The sequence below is a fragment of the Cetorhinus maximus genome, chromosome 11 (assembly GCF_964194155.1).
Source record: "Cetorhinus maximus chromosome 11, sCetMax3.hap1.1, whole genome shotgun sequence".
Classification (NCBI taxonomy): Eukaryota; Metazoa; Chordata; class Chondrichthyes; order Lamniformes; family Cetorhinidae; genus Cetorhinus; species Cetorhinus maximus.
Window position 1 is genome coordinate 75,309,780 of NC_135889.1, and position 20,445 is coordinate 75,330,224.

At 44.1% G+C, this 20,445-nt stretch overlaps 1 protein-coding gene across 3 annotated transcripts in view; it reads right to left on the reverse strand.

Annotated features, from left to right (window-relative positions):
- Positions 1–8,118: 8,118 nt before the first annotated feature.
- Positions 8,119–20,445, reverse strand: part of LOC144686691 (CD302 antigen-like) — a 49,318-nt gene continuing 36,991 nt past the window's right edge. For 2 of the 3 annotated variants that reach the window (XM_078552244.1, XM_078552241.1), the window contains 2 exons: positions 11,606–11,638; positions 8,119–8,928 (listed from right to left, as the gene is read on the reverse strand). In XM_078552244.1, the coding sequence (XP_078408370.1) occupies positions 8,726–8,928; positions 11,606–11,638 (236 nt within the window). In that variant the 3' untranslated portion in view covers positions 8,119–8,725. The remainder of the gene's footprint in view (positions 8,929–11,605; positions 11,639–20,445) is intronic. The other variant, XM_078552243.1, reaches the window with a different exon arrangement.

The following is a 20,445-nucleotide window of genomic DNA, read 5'->3' on the forward strand; positions in this document are numbered from 1 at the left end:
AGGCAATTAGGGATAGGCAACAAATGCTGGCCTTGCCATCGACACTCATATCCCATGAACAAGTAAAAAAGAAAATGTCCTGAAAGTGAGACAACTGCAATACTCGATTGGACCATTTGTATAAGGATAGAGTTTGCAGTTCACTGAGAATATGGCTGTAGCAGATTCTTTGCTTAGCAAAATAGAGCTATGTATGTGGTAAAGACCTGGCCGACAGGATGATGGGCTGTCTGCCTAGAATTAGAGCAGCCAACAGTAAAGAAAGGTTAAAAGAGATGTTCAAATGGACATGAATAGGCCTAGTGATGGTACACTACTAAGAAGTAAGCAACATTAGAAAAAACAATATATGGGCCCTAGATGTCACATACATGAGGATCGTTATAAAACTCAAAAATAGTAGGCGAAAAGTACTGTTTACCTAAATGAAGGTGTAAATGAGTGGCTGACAAAACAACAAGGGTACCTTAATAAACCCCCAGCTCAGAAGATTTTCAGAATAAAAAGGATTGGTACAAGAGAGGCAAGCTGTTCCTAAATCAAATCAGATAAATAGATCTGAAAGGAACATTGAAGCAGCAACTGAAAATCATTTATATTAGGTAGGTGGTGGGAAGGGAGGGAAGATCATCAACCTAAATAGAAGATAACAAAACAGAAGACATGTTTCAACATAGAAACATATATGTACCAAAGACCAGATATAGTCAGACACTGGTGTACATGAAAGGAAGCAAATCTACAACAAAAAGATGGCAGGAATTCAAAGATACATAGCTTAACTCAAAGGACGGAAAAGAGTAAGATATTCAGAGATATCGAGAGAGTGGGGGTGAGGGTTTGAACTTTCACCCAGAATGGCATGCACTCAGTGCCTGCCTGATGAGTTCAATGGGATTCACAAATTATTTGTATTTAGCGTTATCTGGCAGCTTGCTAAGTGGAGAGGGAGAATTCCAACAGCTCCATGGGTATGACAAACTGGAAAGCAGTAAAGGAGGAAAGGAAAGCTGGATTGAGAAATGTGGCCTACCCATCAGCAACTTCAGTAGTTTTTTGGGGATTGAGTAGTATTTGTACTCCACTCATTTGTACCTGAAAATTACAAATAGTATCCCATAACCGACATAAGACCCCAATTTGCATGTAGAAGCAGACTCCTGCCTGTTTCGGGCAGGAGTGCTGAATGTCTAATTGCAGGTCTGCCTGAATACTGCATCAGCCAACCCTGGGCATCCAAAGGCTGGTTCCTGCATACTGAGTATTTTGAACTGCTGGACACCTTGCAAATGGGACAGCCAACAGTTGAAAATCACCCTGAGTGTTCAGAAAGAACAAAGTGGACAGGCAGTGGTGCACCTATATGTGTATGAGACATCTGGGAGCTAAAGTAACTTTATCCTTTGGGAGGGGTTAAGCTAAATAATGAACTCAAACAAAAAAAAATAAAGTGCCGGAAAATGTCAAAGGTCATGTAGCTAACATGCCAGGTACCAAAGCTTCATTAGAAATTACATTTTGGTTTGATGAGGACTGCATACCTGTTACTTTGACAGTGCTGTCTGCAGAAACTGCTTGGATTGTTGAGTATTTCTAGCAATTTTATCTTTAATTCAGGTTTCTAGCATATGCAGTATGAAGCTTTTTATTCAATTAGCTGTTTTGACTAGACATCTCTATTATGGTAAAAATCCAACCTGGTTCTAGGGGGACACTGCAGACCACCAGGTTAACACAAGGAGTAATAAGGGTATATGAGAACAGAAAAGTTATTTTAGTGGGAAATCATCCAAATATAAACTTAGAAAACCCAAAGGTTTGGAGCCATAGCTGGTGAATGTAACACATAATTCCTTCATGGTTCAGTGTATAAGGGAAGTGATGAGAAGTGTTCATTGGAACAGGAGTAGCATTCACCCACTTTGTATGCAGGATAAGGCTAGAATACTTATTGAGTAAGTTTATTGAGTGTTTACTAAGGAAGAGGAAGCTAACGAAATATCGGTAGAAGCTGAAACGGTAGAGATAATGGCTGGGGTGAAAATTGAGATGCAGGGTGTACGGGAAAGGCTGGCTATGCTTTGAGTAGAATAAGTTGCTTGATCCGAATGGCTTGCATCCCAGGTTGTTAAAGGAAGTGGGGATGAAGATAGCAAAAGCACTTGTTGTAATCTTCTAATATTCACTAGATACAGGAGAGGAGTCAGAGGATTGGAGAATAGCAAATGTGACATTCTTATTCAAAAAAGAGTGCAAGGACAGTCCTAGTAACAACATGATATTAACATAGTGATGTGTAAGGTTTTAGAAACAATGATCAGGGGAAAAAATCAACAGGTACATGGCAAGGTTTCAGTTAATTAAGGCTTGTCAGCACAGATTTATAAAAGGCAGATTGTGCTTGACTAATTGAATTTTTTGATAAAGTCACATGGGGCAGAATTTTGAGGTCGGCGGGCGCGGTAGGTGGTCCCAGCAGCAGCCGGGAAATGGTCCGCCGCCTGCGACCAGCCCCTGACCGCAATTTCATGCTAGTGGGCCAGTTAAGGCCCGCCCAGCATGAAACGCGGCTCGTCATTGATTGAGAAGGGCTGAGCAGGGATGGGTACCTGTTAGCCGCCGGTCCAATGGCGACCCGGCAGCCGGTTTAAAAATGCCCCAGGCAGCCCCTGGAAGGCTGCCATGGAACAACATCTGTTGTGCGTCAGCAAACTTAAGTGATGGAGTCAATTGCGGCTGGAGACGCCAGGCGGGAGGGCAGGTCAGGTGGGCACTTGGCCCCCCGCTTTTCGGATGAGTGCCTTGCCATCCTGCTGGAGGTGGTGGCTGCCAGGAGGGACACCCTTGTCCCCAGAGATGAAAGAAGGAGGCCACTGCACCTTAGAAAAAGAGCTTGGGAGGAGGTGGCAGCTCCTGGTGAGCAACCATGACGTGGTGCGGTGCACATAGGTGCAGTGCTGGAAGTGGTTCAATGACCTGCTGTGCTCGGGAAGGGTGAGTACTGTGTTGGCATGGGTTAGTGTGCAGAAGTATTAAGGTGTTGTCGTCCCCCTGTGGACCTCAAGGGTGCTAGAGTCTGAGTGCCAATGTCAATAACGCCGGAGCTTGTCAAGGGGGTGAGCCCTGGCTGCTTGGACTGAGTGCCTTGTGGCTCGAGGGCTATGACTTGGATGTGCCCTGGGAGGCATTCCTCAGCTGGGGTTGGTCAGGCTGAAATGGCGCTGCAGGTAGAGAGTGGACTAATCAATGCTTCTCTGTCCTTTCAGGAGAAGAAAGCCATAACCAAGCAGAGAGAGCACGTACAGGCGGAGGCCCGCCCAACCTCCTGCTGCTCAGCAGGTTTGAGCAAGACGTCCTTGAGCTCAAGAGATGGCATGCTCCTTGTGGAAACAGGCTTGGATGCCAGACGAAGGTAAGAGCACAGTGCACAGAGGTGAGAGTTTTGGATTGTGCAACCTTTCTAGTGTAGTCCCTTCATTGTTGGGAGCCTCGAGCCTGGAGTCCACATTGCTCATTGAAAGACGATGGCACCATGATGCAGATCTCCATTGTCTCACCAGGTGCCTGGCATGCACAGCGGCAGTGTGGTGACGTTAACCTTGTTCTCCCTTTTAGTTTTGCCAGCATGCAATCGCTCTGTGGACCCTGAAGGGTCACCCATGATGCTGGAGGAGCACCGGGCTTCACTTGCACCTGCGTCACACCCGCTCTCTGAAGCAGGCACCAGCGGAGATACTAGCACCTTGGTAGGCATTAGATTGGTGGCCAGAATGTCAGTACACATTGGTGAGGGCACTTCACACTCACATGAGGTTCAGGCGGAGGCAGAGAGTGCCCAGGGCTCCTTCAGTCGGAGGACTGCTGGGGACCAGGACGATGCCCAGTCGAAAGCAGATGATGAGCCTCTGGAGTCATCCATTGAGCAGCAGATGCTGGATGTCCAGCAAGATGTGCGGGAGGATCTGGCAGAGATCAATGAGGGTATGCATGCCATAGTCTCCGTTGTGGAGGAGTCCATGTGGAGCGTGAGCTCTATGTTGACCCTCATGGCCCAGCGCACTGCCTCTTCCATTGAGAGACTCTCATGGAGAGGCAGCTCCAGGGACAGAATAAAGGGTTCCTGGGATTGCGCTCGGACCTGCAAGCCCTCACATAGGCACTGACCTCAGGTGGTCAGTGCCAGTGTGGGAGATGGATGAGGCATCCAGTATCCCAGCTAGGTGCCCGTCCCTCAGTGGTGAGCTGGGAGCTCCAGGGCGACCTCACGTTGGCGCATGAGCTGCTTGATGTCTCTGCGGGTTCCTCTCAGGGCACTCTGGACGATGGCAGTAGTTCCACCGCCAGTGACCGTCGCATCTGATGAGGCTGCAGTGACTTGGAGATGCAAATTGTTTTGGATTGTCAAAATGAGATAAATTTTGTTTTTGTTGTAATGGCCTGAGTATGCTTCACATTTTTATTTTCTTGGTGCAGGGATGCCAGTATGTAATGCTAGACGTGAGTGACGCTAAACTTTATTGCGCAGGCATTGAGTGGACTTTGGGTTCAAATGAAAGGATCATTTCAGACACCTAGGATGGAGGCAGTGGCCCTGGCATGTGATTGAAGCTGATCTTTGGTAGCCTAGCTGAAGGACCTTTGGATCAAGGCTTCCCTATTGTCCCTGCCTCCCTGGAGGTTACCGAGGTCTGCCTCTATGCCCTCAGCGTTCTCCTCACCGTGCTCCTCTTCTGGTTCACTACTGGGCTCATCATCTGTGGCCTTTGCAGCTGCATCAAGATCCTCTTCCTCCAGTGGGTCCCCCCTTGCCAGTGCCAGATTGTGGAGAGTGACTATCAGTGACACCCACTCTGGGGGGAGGTATTGTATTGCACCCCTTGAACGGTCCAGGCATCAGAAGCGCGTCTTGAGAAGACCCATGGTCCTCTCTATCGCTGCCCTTGTGGAGGCATGACTCATACTGTGATGCTTCTCTGCCTCTGTTCTTGGGTGGCGGAAAGGTGTCATGAGCCACCTCTTCAACGGATAGGCCTTGTCACCCAGCAGCCATCCATCCAGTCGGGCAGGAGCACTGAAGAGCCTCTGCACCTGGAAGTGTCTCAGGATATAAGCGTCAAAGGAGCTGCCAGGGTACCTTGCACAGACTTGCAGAATATGCATCCTGTGGTCACACGTTATCTGCAAGTTCATGGAGTGGAATCCCTCCCTGTTGACAAAGGCACCCAGCTGACCCGCTGGCGCCTTGATGGCTACATGTGCAGTCGATTGCACCCTGGATGTGGGGGAGCCTGGCAATCGCTGCAAAGCCTCTGGCTCGTTCAGCCTGGCTGGCCTCATCTGTATGGTAAAGAATGAAGGTCAGTACCCACCTGAACAGAGCTTCTGTCACCAGCTTGATGCAACTATGGACAGCTGATTGGTAGGCTCCACACAGATTCCCCCATTGACCCCTGGAAAGAACTGGAGGCACAGAAGTTGAGGGCAGCTGTGACCTTCAGAGCAACTGGCATGGGTGCCAACCCACACAGTTAGAGCTGATCTCAGGCCCAATCATCTGACAAAAGGAGGTCACTGTCTCCATTGAGAGGCGGAGCCTCCTTCGGCATTGCGCCTCAGACATATTGAGGTTGCTGCATCGCCGCCTGTAAACCCTGGCAGCAGGATAGTGGCGTCTTCTGTGGCCTCTTCCGCCTTGGATTTCCTGCTGGCCCTGTGCCCCTTGTGCCTGTGCTTCTCCCCCCACAGGTCGCTCCCCTGGAAGCTGCATTGGGACACCTGGCCTCCTCTCCCTTCTGCCCCTCTCTTCCTCCTCAGAGGAGGTACCTCCAGCAGAAACCACAATCCTTATTACCAGGGTAACAGAATGTTGTCTGATACCTGGAAGGGTCCACATGGTCTGAATTCTGCGGAGGCGTTGGAGATACCAGGGAGTCCTGAAATGAAGCTTGGAAATGCTAAGAATGAAGCCCTGAACAGAGATGAAGCTGCCAAGTACCAATAAGTCACCAGCAGCAAACTATGTACCAAACTCCCCACTACTGACACTGGCAATGCTGTTCACCCTTTTTATCCCACCCGTGGATGAGATTTTTAAAAATGTTGGCTGACCGCCTGCTCATTCTGCTCATGTGATGAGCGCAAAATCACATGGGCAATGAAAAATCGCCATCAATTGGCTTTTAAATGGCCTTAAGTGGCTCACCCGATGTCATCAAGTGCAATTTTACGCCCAATTGGGCCGGGCGCGCACCTGCCTGTGGGATGTAAAACTCTACCCATAAAGGTTGATAAAGAGAATGGAATAGATGTTGTCAATATGGATCTTAAGAAAGCATTTGACAAAGTACCACATAAAAGGCTGGTTAACAAAATTGAGCCTCATGGAGTAGAAAGATCAATGTCAGCTTGGATAAAAAATGGGCGTAAGGATAGAAGTCATGGTAAATGGTTATTTTTCAGATTGCTGGATGATAGACAGTGGTGTTCTCCAAGGGTCAGTGCTAGGACTATCACTGTTTTTTTATATATATATTCATGACTTACATATTGGAACACAGAGTAAAATAAAAATTTGCCGTTGATACCAAATTTGGAGGAATGGCAAACAGTGAGGATGATATAAATCGACTGTAACAGGACATAGATAGACCAGGGGACACAGATTTAATGTTTTTGGGAAGAGATGCAGGGAAAATGTGAGGAAGAACTCTATTTTACTCAGCGAATAGTAATGACCTGGAACTCACTGCTCACAAAGGTGATGGAAACAGAGACAATAAATGATTTAAAAAAAGAAAATCAATGGTAATTTGAAGAAAATAAACTTGCGGGGCTATGGGGATATAGCGGGGGAATGGGACTGACTGGATTGCTCTATGGAGAACTGATATAGACTCAATGAGCTGAATTGCCTCCTTCTGTAACACGATGACCTCAAACTTGCTCCACCATTCAACTAGGTCATTTCTCTTCCCACCCACATCCTGCAGTTTCTGGCATCGCATAACCTGGTACCCCCTTTCCATATTTGGCGATGTTCCCCCTAGTTCTTCCAGATTCTTGTACCCTAACCACACTCCCCCCACAGTACTCCCATACCCCAAACCTCTATTCAAACCCCAGAACCGATCTCCCAATATTACCAACTGACAATTTCCCATCTCCCTCATGCTATTAATGCAGTTCTAACAAACTCCCAAAGCATCTCCCTACTATCTTCCTCTGTATCTCCAGTTTTGAAAAAACTTAACAGATAAAATTAACAACACTGTTAAACTAACTTATAATAGTAACCAAGACAACTGGTTTATGGTTTCTGTGAAAATATGCACAAAATCACGGGGCAGAATTTTGCCCTTGGTGGGCAGGCTTGGCGGGGGTGGTTGGGAAGCCGACCGCCGTGCACGATCTGCACCGGATTGCAATTTCACGCTGGTGAGCCAATTAAGACCCACCCAGCGTGAAACCTGAGCGGCAGCGCTAAGCACTGCCTGTGTAAGGGGGGGGGGGTCAGGAGGGTGAGCAGGCCAAGCGCATTCTTCGCGCATGTGCGTGAGTGAGCACTTCATAATTTCCCTGAGGCACAAGGCTGCCTCAGGGAGATGACGAGATATGAAAAAAAAATGTAATGAAACATGTCTCCTCATGTGACTCTGTCACATGTTATTAATGAAAAATTAAGGTTTTTATTTTATTTTTATTTGCTTTTAGAAACGTCATCCTGACCATGGATGAAGTTTCCAAAAAAATGCAAAGGCTACTTGGCCTTTTTGCCTGCCCGCCAACTGTTAGGTTGGACAGGCAGCGAAAAATTTAAATTAATCGATTACTTAATGGCCTGAACAGAAGTTTTAATTGTTGGTGGCTGTACTGCCCGCTCCAGCGCACACCCACCGACCGAACTATCACGCGACTGTGCCTTGACGTTGGCACACTCAGCCGACGTGTGTCATTTCACGCTTGAGCGGGTCGGTCGCAAGCCCGCCCGCCGAGCGAAAACTTCTGCCGATGGAACTTGAGCCTGAAGCCACTATCAGTTTCTCATACACCAATCTGCAGGCCTGAAATACCCCATTGTGCCACTCCATCAACAAGGCTATGCAATAAACAATGAATACATTCAGATCATTGTCTTTATGTAGCTGTTAAATACTATATATGGTAAGAGCACTACTTTATACCATTAAAACAAAATTATTCCAATATTTACATATTTTAAGATACAAACATTTTAATCCTGTAATGTTAATCACTGTTAAAAACAGAAAACCTTTCTTCCAAATCCAGTGAAACGATTGAACTAATCTTATTCATGCACAAAATCTGTGAGATAAATAACTCTGTTACAAGTTTACAGTCTTTATTTCTCCTATTGTTTTTAATCCTTTGAATTGGTAGTAGTTGTTCCTGGAGAACTTCTTTAAAGTACGTAACTTTAAGGGACTCACTTAAACCAAGTGTTGATAAAAGTTTTTGGTTGCTAAATTATTTAGATTATGCAGTTGGTTAAATATATATTTAAAACATCGGGTTTTACATTCCAAGCTATGCCTTCTTTTGTCTACTGTATTAAATTCTTGCCTTTAGTAATTGTAAGATAAAAATATGGATTGAATATATAAAAATTCTATCAAATTACTGATAGCAAATGCCAATGTAGCTCTGTTTCATCATTTTTTGTGCAATTACATTATTAGTATTTAATACCATGTCATGATTAAAAAGGCTATGCTACATATTCCCTTTCTTCATTCTCTACCAAAACACTGTCATCTGTAACTTGATCTGTTGGATTATGCTGGATGGAATTAAATCCATTTGCAGCAAGATGTTTTCTTTTGTACGCATACCACGTAACTATTGAAATTATCGCCAAAATTGCTGCAGCTGTGATGAGTAATGCTGTTGGTAATACATTATTTTTGCTGCCTGCAAAAAACACAGGAAATACATTTTAATGGTTTGGACCTAATAAAGCAATGTATTATAATCTTTCTGGTCCCTGAGGGACAAGATTGCATTATCACTGTTAATTTGTCATCTGGAATAATGAAGTGTTATTGATAACATGGATGTACTATTTAATTAAGCTTATGAGTAGGAGCAGAGTATTCTATTTATGGACAGCCTTTCCAGTCTGAAAGCAACCATATTCTGAAAGGGAGTCAAAAACTTAGATGTATGCTAACAAGGATTCCTTAATATAAAGAGTTAAATGCTAAAACTTTTTCATTCTAATACTAGGTGTTCTCTATTGATAAGCCACAGTTTTACAGTGCATGCCAGTGCATCACATGGAGCGAGAAATTGCTGGGAAGTTGCTTCATTATAATGATGGTCACCATTATTAATTTATTAAAAAATCTAGGATTTGCAGAGTAAATAAATTTCCGATTCTCCACATTTTGCTGAATGATTTGATCTACTCCTCCATTAGCACTGCTGAAGGCAATAAAAGTTCCTTCCCGCCATGAAATGAACTTACTTGAAATGAACCACTTTGAACTTAATGGCAATTATGACAGTACTGGGTTTATGAAGTTATTATGTATTATTCTTGTCAGAGTCATTTAGGGCTGGGAATTAATGTCATAGAGAACCCTATTAATGAGATGATTTATGGTCCTGACATGACAGTCAACTTTAGGGGCCCAGAAAGGGAACAATGAAACTGGAGTTTCACCTGCAGCTGGTAGTGAATTGTTCCTGAAGATTTTTTAAATCCTTTTAGCTGCCTATATTTTGTGCCAGTCTTGCCACCCACATACTTATTAGAGTTGGAACGCAATAATTTTCAGGACACAAAGGTGTATTGACACTCAGAAGATAGTCAACATTTAAATGCAAGTTGAATAGAGCTTAGTTAAAAAATAACATACTGGTAAACAGTATATGAGTATTTTGAGCCATGACATGGTAAGCGTAGCCTGCTTGAGAGGAACACTAAGGTTTTCCTTGATTCTGGTCTGTTTTAGATTGATCAATATCGATTTTTTTGCAATGATTAGTCAACAACTCTACCATTGTATCATAAGAATATGAGAAATAAGAGCAGGTGTTCCTTAAGTTCCTTGAGCCTGAACTGCCATTTAATAAGATAATGGCTGACCTTCAACTCCACTTTCCCATCTGATCCCCATATCCTTCGACTCCCTTATAGAGTCCAAAAATCTATCAAATCTATCAAGCCTTGAATATACACAATGACTGAGCATCCATAACTCTCTGGGGTATAGAATTCCAAAGATTCACAACCTTCTGAGTGAAGAAATTTCTTCTCAGCTCAGTCTGAGATGGCTCACTCCTTAGTTTAAGATTATTTCCCCTAGTCCTAGATTCTCCAGCTGGGGAAACAGGCCCTCAGCATCTACCAGGTCAAGCCTGCTCAGAATCCCATATGTATTAATAATTTCACCTCTCATTCCCCTAAACCTATAGAAAGAATAAGCCCATTTTACTCAATCTCTCTCTTTTTTATTTATTTACAGGATGTGGGCGTCACTGGCTAGGCCAGCATTTATTACCCATCCCTAATTGCCCTTGAGAAGATGGTGGTGAGCTGCCTTCTTGAACCACTGCAGCCCACGTGGTGTAGGTACACCCACAGCGCTGTTAGAGAGGGAGTTTGAGGATCTTGACCTGGCGACAGTGAAAGAACAGTGATATATTTCCAAGTCAGGATGGTGAATGGCTTGGAGGGGAAATTCCAGGTGGTGTATCTGTTGCCCTCGTCCTTCTAGATGGTAGCAGTCGTGGGTTTGGAAGGTGCTGCCTAAGGAGCCTTGGTGAGCTTCTCCTGTGCACCTTGTATATGGTACACACTACTGCCACTGTTCGTCAGTGGTAAAGGGAGTGAATGTTTGTGGAAGGGGTGATAATCAAATGGGCTGCTTTGTCCTGGATGGTGTCAAGCTTCTTGAGTGTTTATGGAGCTGCATTCATCCAGGCAAATGGAGAGTGTTCCATCACACTCCTGACTTGGACCTTGTAGATTGTGGACAGGCTTTGGGGACACAGGAGGTGAGTTACTCGCCGCAGGATTCCAAGCGTCTGAGCTGCTCTTGTATCCACAGTATTTATATGGCTAGTCCAGTTCAGTTTCTGCTCAATGGTAACCCCCAGGATGTTGATAGTAGGGGATTCAGTGATGGTAATGCCATTGAATGTCAAGGGGCGATGATTAGATTCTCTCATGTTGGAGATAGTCATTGCCTGGCACTTGTGTGGCAGTGAACTCTCACTGCATCCCCTTCCCTAGGATGGTGGAAGGCGAACTAGATGGACTTTGGTCTTCATTCATTTTGCAATTGCTCTCTGTTCCTATGAAAGCAGTACAAATGATGTAGAGACTGGGTGCTCTACTGCAACTGATCATGTTGGATGGATGGTATGTGAATGAAACGTACTTCATGTATCAAAAATGTTCACACACCTGCCCTGCCCTTCACTCAAGGAAATGGTCCCTGAAATTGGGCCTCATTGCACCTATTTTACACCTGTATTTTGATATTAGCACTAGGAAAAAGCAACAATTAAGTTGTTGGAAAGTGCCATGAAAAATAAATAGTAGAGATTTAAAATGTTGTTGCTTGGCTTATATACTCACCTCTTGAGCATTTTTCTCCATCAGGTACAGCTACTAGAAAAAATATAAAACATAGATGAGTTTCAGAGTGAAGTTACATGCTGCATACCCAGTAATGCTATGTTCTTCACTAGTGACTCTGATTGAGTGGCAAACTAACCTGTAAAGCTAAGAAATAAAGCATGGTGGGTGCAGACGGGCTGGCAGAGGGCATGCCTCTAATGGCATGATGCCCTAATTTACAGGTTCATATTTGAGGCACATGTCCTAGGTTGCCTGCATCCAGGATACTGTTTGTCCTGTATTCTTGGCCATCGAATTTGCACATGTGTTCTCCTCCCAGCGACTCATTCACCCCACCCCACTCTCTTAGAGTCACCAGCACTCCCAACCCTCCCTCACAGACACACCAGTAACCTTACCCCACCCCACACTCTGAGTCACCAGCACCCCCACCTCCCCCTCTCAGACACAGACTCACCAACACCCCCATCCACCCCCGACTCTCTCATGCTCACCAGCACCCCACCAGGCTCACCGGCACCCCTCCCAACACTCTCAGTCTCACCAGCATCAGCAACCAGCCCCACCCCCACTTTCAGATTTGGCACCCCCAACCCCCTTCATACACTCGGCACCCCCACTCCCTTGCTCTCAGACTCACCAGCAGCCCCATCCCTCCTGTTCTCACAGACTTACCAGCAGCTCCCACGCCCCAGCCCCATTGCAGCCTTACCAGCACCCCCACCTTCCTCCACACACCCCACCCCCGCCCACTCGGATGCCAAAGTGTACCTTAAATTATTTCCCATGAGCTAGTCATCCTGCATACAATGTACTACATGGATCAATGCCAAAGGGCGTACCATTTGACCACAGCTCCGTTGGAGCATGGCACATGTGTTAAGCGATTTGTACCTTAGCTCTGTGTACACTAATGTTAATTTTATTTGCTCCACATATGACTGTCTAGGGAGTATGGTCACTGGTGTCAGCATATGACCTAAAAGGCTCAAGCTTTTTTTGCTCCTTTGCATGCTTGTCTTGAAACAAAGAGCTAAGGTGATATTTTTATTGAAATTCATCACCCGCTATGAACATAACTCTTGCATAACCTGAAAGAAACTCCAAAATCCAGATGGAATGTTTTAACTCTTTATGTCTATCTAAAATTTTCTTGCAGGGTGGCTAGAAACTGATAAGAGGCTAACTATCAAGTTGGCTGGTATTTGCAGTGCCTTGTTGCAAAATTAGATTTTTCTTATTTGCTTTTATTGATCTGAAGAGCCAATGTTTCCTTTGTGCAACCAGTGTGCATAAATCTCCTTAGGTTACTATAAATTAAGTTTTGTTTTCAAAAGCTAAAAACAAAGTAATCAAAAAGTGATTTTAAATTGTGACTTTAAATTGTCAAAATAATCTAAGATGATTTAATTCTCAGTTAAATCTTGCACTGTAGTACACAGTCAGTATTATGGACCCATTTCAGTTTCAAAGCATTCCAGAGCTTTATACTGATGTGGATTTGATTGTAGTACTCCATTATTTTAAATCTTGAGCAATTTGCTTAAGTGTGGCGATCTAGCATTACAACATCACTGAGGAATATATGGCTCTTATTGCAGTAAAGCACAATGATTACATGTTTCCACAACAAGGAAGGATAATAGATAAAGTAAATTTCAGTTGGGGATGAGTATACAATGACAATGATGCCTACTACAGTCACTACGATGGAGAACAAGCCCACTTATTATCCCTGGCTACACATATACAATTCTCCTCTCATTTATAGGTGTATGCACAAGCACGAAGCATGGGAGAAACAATGGAATAAAAACTGAAAGTACATAACAGGAATACAAAAGTAGGAAGTAGACAATTAAACAGTACGTGACATTGCTCAGGCCACTGTTACTGTGAAAAGTTTTGGGGACTCCATTATGGAAAGATATTGAAGCCATGGAAAAAGTGTAATGTAGATTTATTAGGATAATAATTACATGGATGAGAGGGTGGTTATGGTAGAGAGACTTGAAGGATGAGGATTGAATTTAGGGAAGCAGAGAAGATCTAATAAAGTGTTCACATTTTGAAAGGGCTATTGTTAACAGGGGGACTTAAATCTCGAGGGACAGTGTATTAAGGGGGATAGATACTGTTCTCTGCAGCTCTGATTGAGAGTTCTGAAGGTTGTATTGCCTGCCCGGTGCCAGGGTTAAAGACATCTCCTGTGGCTACAGAAGAACTTGGAGTGGGAGGGGGAGGATCCAGCTGTCGTGGTCCACATTAGAACTATGACATTGGCAGAACTAGGAATGAGGTTTTGTTAAGATAATTTGAGGAGCCAGGGTCGAAATTAAAACGCAGAACCTCACAGGTAGCAATCTCAGGATTGTTACCTGAACCATTTCCAATTTGCATAGGGACGAACAGATCACAAAGTTAAATGTGTGGCTGGAAAAGTGGTGTGGGAGGCAGGGTTTTGATAGATGGGACACTGGAACCAGGAGAAAGAGGGAATTGTTTCGTTGGGGTGAGTTGCACTTAAACCAGGCTGGGACTAATGTCTTGGCAAATCAAATAACTGGTTAGGGCTTTCAAATAATGCAGGGGGTGGGTGGGAAGATTGAGGAAAGGCTAAATTCAAAGGCAATAAGAGAAATATTAAGGCTGGAGAACAGAGTAGCAATTTGTGTAAAAAGCAGCAAAGGGATATTCGTGACTAGGATGACAATGATGATTATGACAACAACTTGCATTTCTATAGTGTACTTAATGTAATTAAACATCTTAAGGTGCTTTACAAATGTTAACAAAATTTGACACTGAACCAAATAAGGCAAATTTCGGGCAGATGACCAAAGGCTTGATCAAAGAGGTTGGTTTTAAGGAGCATCTTGAAGGTGGAAAAGGAGGTCGATAGGCAGAAAAATTTAGGGAGTTAGTTCAAGGACTGAGAGCCTTGGCAGTTGAAGGCGTCACTGCCAAGAATGGAACGATTAAAATTTTACTTGTCCTAACTCGCAATAAATTCTGCTCAATCATCTCCCATTTGTTTGCTAACCCACTTAGTTTAGAAATTCTCATCATTGTTTTCAAATATCTCCATGGTCTTGCCCCTTCCTATGTTTGTGAGCCCTCCAGCATCTCTGGGCTCTACCAATTCTGGTCTGTTGAGCATTCTGAATTTTAATCGTTCCATTCTTGGCAGTGATGCTTTCAACTGCCAAGGCTCTAAGCCCTTGAATTACCTCCCTAAATTTTTCCACCTATCTACCTCCTTTTCCACCTTCAAGATGCTCCTTAAAACCAACCTCTTTGAAACAGACCAGAATTGGTAGAGCCCAGAGATGCTGGGGGGCTCACAAACATAGGAAGGGGCACGACCATGGAGGTATTTGAAAACAGTGATGAGAATTTCTAAACTAAGTGGGTTAGCAAACAAATGGGAGATGATTGAGCAGAATTTATTGCAAGTTAGGTCAAATAAGGGAAATGTAGAAAAAAAATCAAGCTAAAGGCATACTTGAATGCACAAAGCATATTCAACAAAATAGGTGAATTAATAGGACAGGAATAAATTAAAGGACTTGATCTATTAGCCGTTATGGAGGTGTGGTCATAGAGTGATGAAGGATGGGAATTAATATTCCACTGACCTTTACAAAAGTTAGGCAAAATGGAAAAGGAGGACGGGTTGCCCTGATAATAAAGGATGATCGAAGACTGCAGAGTGATAGGATCTTGGCTTAGAAAATCAGGGGAAAAATTTTAGCTCGGCGGGTGGACACGTGCCTGACCCGACCGAGCGTAAAATGACACACGATGACGTCAGGCGTGTGTCCCAACGTCATCGCGCAGTCGCGCAATATTTCGCTTGGTGGTCCGGAGTCGTCAACGCACCCGCTGACAATTAAAATGCCTATTAAGGCAATTAACAAGTTAAAAAACAATACGGGGAGTAGTTTATATGCCCCCTAACAGTAGTTGTTGTGCCTGACAGTATAGGTCAGGAAATTAGAGGTGCATGTAACAAGGGTAATGAGGTTATCATGGAGGACTTTCATCTTCAAATAGACTGAGCAAACCATGTTTGCAGTAACATGAATTCAAGACATACATTCAAGATTGTTTTCTAGATTAATATGTCAAGGAACCAAAAAGGGAACAGACTATTTTAGATATAGTTTTGTGCAATGAAGCATAGCTAATTAATAACCTCACAGTAAAGGAGCCTATAATAGACAGTGATCATTGTATGATAGAATTTTATGTTGAGTTTGAGAGTAATTAAGTTAAATCTGAAACTAATATCTTAAATCTGAAAACAACCAACTATGTATGTTTGAAGGGCAAGTTGGCTAAGGTAGATGGGGAAACTAGATTAAAAGAATTGAGGGTAGATAGGCAATGGCAAACGTTTTTTAAAAAATCATAATTTGCAACATTTATACATTCTCTTAAGGAATAAATCCTCACAGGAAAATGGTCCTACTGTGGCCAACAAGTGAAGTTAAAGATGTGAGATTAAAGAAAGAGGCTTATAATGTTGCCAGAAAAAGTAGTAAAGTCAGAGAAATGGGGAGATTTTGAAATTCAGAAACAGGCGACAAAGAAACTGACAAAGAAAGAGAAACTAAGATATTAGAGTAAACTAGCTAGAGACATAAAAACAGATTGTAAAAGTTTCTATAGGTTTGTAAAAATGGAGCGATTAGAGGGTAAGGGCAAGACAGGAGAAATTATGACAGCGAATAAGGGAATGGTACAGACATTAATGAATAATTTGTATATGTCTTCACGGTAGAAAATACAAAAAAACATTCCAGAAGCCATAGGGAACCAAAGATGTTGCAAAAGTGAGAGACTTAAGTGGAGAAGAGTATAACTAGAGGTCATTGATATAAAATTGCCACCAAGAAATCCAATAGGGAACTCAGAAAAAACTGCTTCACTCAAAGAATGGTAAGAATTTGGAACTCGTTATCACAGAGAGTGATTGAAGTGAATAGCATGCCATTTAAGGGAAAACTAGACAAGCATATGAGGAAGAAGAGAATAGATGGTTACAATGGTAGGTTTAGATGAGAAATGATGGGAGGAGACTCGAGTGGAGCATAAACACCAGCATGGATTGGTTGGGCCAAATGCCTTATTTCTGTGCTGTGTTACAGACAGGGAGAGATGGTAGGATAACTTTTTCCTTATATCTTGGTTGACTGCAACAAGATACATTTTGAAAAGGAATGTTTTAAACCTTTTGAGTGTTGTGACTTTAAAGAATAGGCACAAATAGGCTTTCTGGTAAGTTTAAATCAAAAGAAAGGATAAACATTTATTTGCACAACACCCGAAATGTAAACGCAACAAAGCACCCACTCCATCAAACCACAGACACATGAACACACAAGAAAGAATGAGTTCTAGAGATGAAACATGCACAGAGATTATTAACAGATGGCAAAATTTTCCACTCTGGAGACAGTCCGGTGGCGGGAGAGAAAATTGGCGTGATTCCTGCTGGGTGGCGGGGCAGATGAACACGCACGATCTTCTGCCTTTCAGCTCATTAAATATGCATCAGCAAGGAGCTTCACGAATCGCAAGTCACCTGCCCCATCGTTACCTCATGGGGTCGAAGGCACTGGCACCATATTTTAAGGGCACCTGGATAGAGATTCATTCATTGAAGGCCAAGAGCTCTGCACTGCTCCTCCAGATTCCTTGCGGCTGCAGCTCGTACTGGAGAAGATCGCATATGTGAGCAACCACATCCTGGGACACATGAGGGTGCCTCTGGCATTGCCTTTTGCTCATCTCTAGATAAGAGCACCACTGGCAACACATCCACGTTCAAGTCAATGCTCACTGTTGCAGTGGTCTACGTTCTCCAGCCTCTTGACCTTTTGAGAGGCCCCGCTGCCTCTTGCTGCTCAAGTCCTGTACCAACGGGTGACAGGCCCTCCTTCTCTGCACCTGGATGACAGCCATTACCAAGGCAGGATTGCCTGCAGTCTGTATCATCAATGCCCCAGTGGATGTGTGAATGAGTTATAAATGATACATTAAGTGATCATGTCCTTTATAAGTTTCCTTCCATCTCAAAACCAGCAGGCAAGTGCTAAGCCCTTCACCTGCCCTCTGTCTAAATATGGCATCCCCATCCCACCCCTTCCATTTAAAGGTCATCCTGGAGGAGCAGAGATGGGTGGTCCTCCTGTTCATACATGAATGTGTATGGAGACATTGCTACTTGACCAGGATGATGAGAGTCATGTGCAAGAAGCTTCACATGGACATTTTTCCACTTGTCTCCACTACACTCAAAACTCTACAGAGAGAGAATTGCCTTGGCAGCATAGAAAGACTAACCACATGATCCCTTGACAGATAAGACCTGGGAGGATGGAGGTTTGGAGACATGAGTTGGCAGCCCTCCTCCAGCTGTGTCCCTTGTAGGCATTCCACCTCCCTTCATCCCTGCCTCTGACACCAACTGATGGCAAATGGTACAGAATGGACAGCAGTTCCACACTTTGCTGGGATCTCGATGTTATGAGACCCATGAGTTGGGAACAAACCTGCTGCAATGCAGCTTCACCATTGAGAAGAGAACACAAGTGAGCACTTTTAACATCTAGTTACCTCCTAATTATTAGGGTGTCACTTTAATCAGCCACCTTTGCTGACCTTGAACTCCACTCACCCGTAAAGACCCTTCTCCAACCCTCCCCTCAAGGGATCGACTAACTATGTGGTCAAGGTCATTTTTGAAAAACATTGCATGTCACCTTTCAAACTCACTCCACCATCTTCTTCCCTCCCCCTGTCACCCACCAACTTCCCATCCCCCTGCCATTGCCACAGACCCATTAAATATTACCATTCCTCTCCCCTCTGTCACCCTTGAACCTCCCCTCAATATCCTGGACCCTATCACGATCCACCTCCACATGCCTTTCCTCACCTCAGAGCCAATACTCATTACCGTCCCCATGCCCACCCTGACCCTGTTCCCTCCTATTATCCAAGCCACCTGTCTTGTCCTCCTTCGTGACCTACAAGACTCTCACCCTGGACCTGCCACTCAACTCCATCCCACTCCCCCCTCTGACTGTTTCCTCCTATCACCAGTACCCTGAGTTCTCCCCACATCACCATCACCAACCCTGCCCCCTAAGACACCCCCCACTTTCCCCAACATATCCCTCCCTTCCATGGACATTCTCCCGTCCCTTCCATGGATATTCATCCCCCCTTCCCCGGACACTATCCCCACCCTCCCCCGTAAGCCTGCCTCCCTTGTTGAGCCTTCGCTCCACCCTTCCACCCTAGCCCCACTTCCAGCCTTCGCCTGCCTCCCTTGTCCAGGCTTTGCACAGCGTTTGCTAACGGCACTCGAATGAAGTTATGCAAGATCCCCAAGAAGGAGAAAGCAACATCTACGACCCTCAAAGTCATGAGAAAGGTGCAGCTCACCAGGTTCACGCCACTTATATACAGTCGTAAAATTGAACATTCTAAATTCTCGCTGGTGGTAACTTAATTTGGAGGACGAATTTAATTCTGGTGAGGTGGCATTTTAATTAGCATGCATGATGTGCTAATGCATGTAAATGGGGCTCCCGACATTGTTTGTCAGGAAGTTCGACCTGCCTTTAACCCACCTTGAATGTTGGGAGAATAAATGCTGTCGGGAAACAGGTTTTTTGCCACCCGCCAAATTAAGTGCCCCTGCCCGCCATGATTTCCGTCACTGGCAGGAGCAGATAATTCCACCCAGAGCAACCAGAAACAAGCCATGTATTCTTAACCAGTCCTTTAATATGAAAAGTGTTGGAGGCCTGTAGGATTCCCTCTCTTGGTTCTATGAAGACAATAGCGTTTGGAAGTTTTTGGGTTTTTTCATACAAAATTGTGGCTGACCTTTTACAGAGAAGAAATATATTCTTGCAGCTGAAACAAATTAGCCAATCTTTTCACTGTCTGGGTGACTTTCTGCTCGAGGTAGGTTTCCTTTCTTCTTGCTGGTTGATGATCTCTCTGTTCTGTTGGTCTCCAGACTGCCTTGCTGAAATCTCTTGTAGCGTAGTAAGTTCTGAACCACCTCTCCACCGGGTTTTGATAATGTGATACAAAAACAGAATTACCTGGAAAAACTCAGCAGGTCTGGCAGCATCGGTGGAGAAGAAATCAGTTGCAGGTTCAACGTGAACCGTTACCAACATAATGGGTTGGGCCCAAGGTGATTGTTGTGGAGGCGGGCTGGCGGGGGGAGAAATGATTGATATCCCAACAACATACCAGCTATAATTAGTTCACTGAAAGACCTTATTTGACATTCTTCATGATGCCGACAGATCTGGTAACTATTGCCTTTTAAATCTCTTCCATTGAAATGATGGGGGCAGTCAATTTGCACCTGGAAAATCCATTTGCATTTTTAAATAACTTCCCAGACATTTTGTCTTTGTTTGTTGGAAACCACAAACAGAAGTCACCAGACTTTCCGGAGACCATTTTAGGAGAATACAGTGTTCATTATTCCATGTTGCTTCCTTTTTGAAAATAGAGTCCACTGCCCAATTATCTTTACATGCATGATGTGACTGTCACTGTCGTGTATCCTATGTAATCCCATCCTATGTAAAATATAAGCGAAGGAACAGAACTGGAGAAATTAATGGGACTAAAAGCCAAAAGATTCCCTGGGCCTGATGGCCTACATCCTACGGATTTGAAAGAGGTGACTACAGTAATAATAGATGTATTGCTTTGGATCTTACAGCATTCCTGAGATTTTGGAATAATCCCTACCGATTGGAAGGTAGCAAATGTAACTCCAATATTCAAGAAAG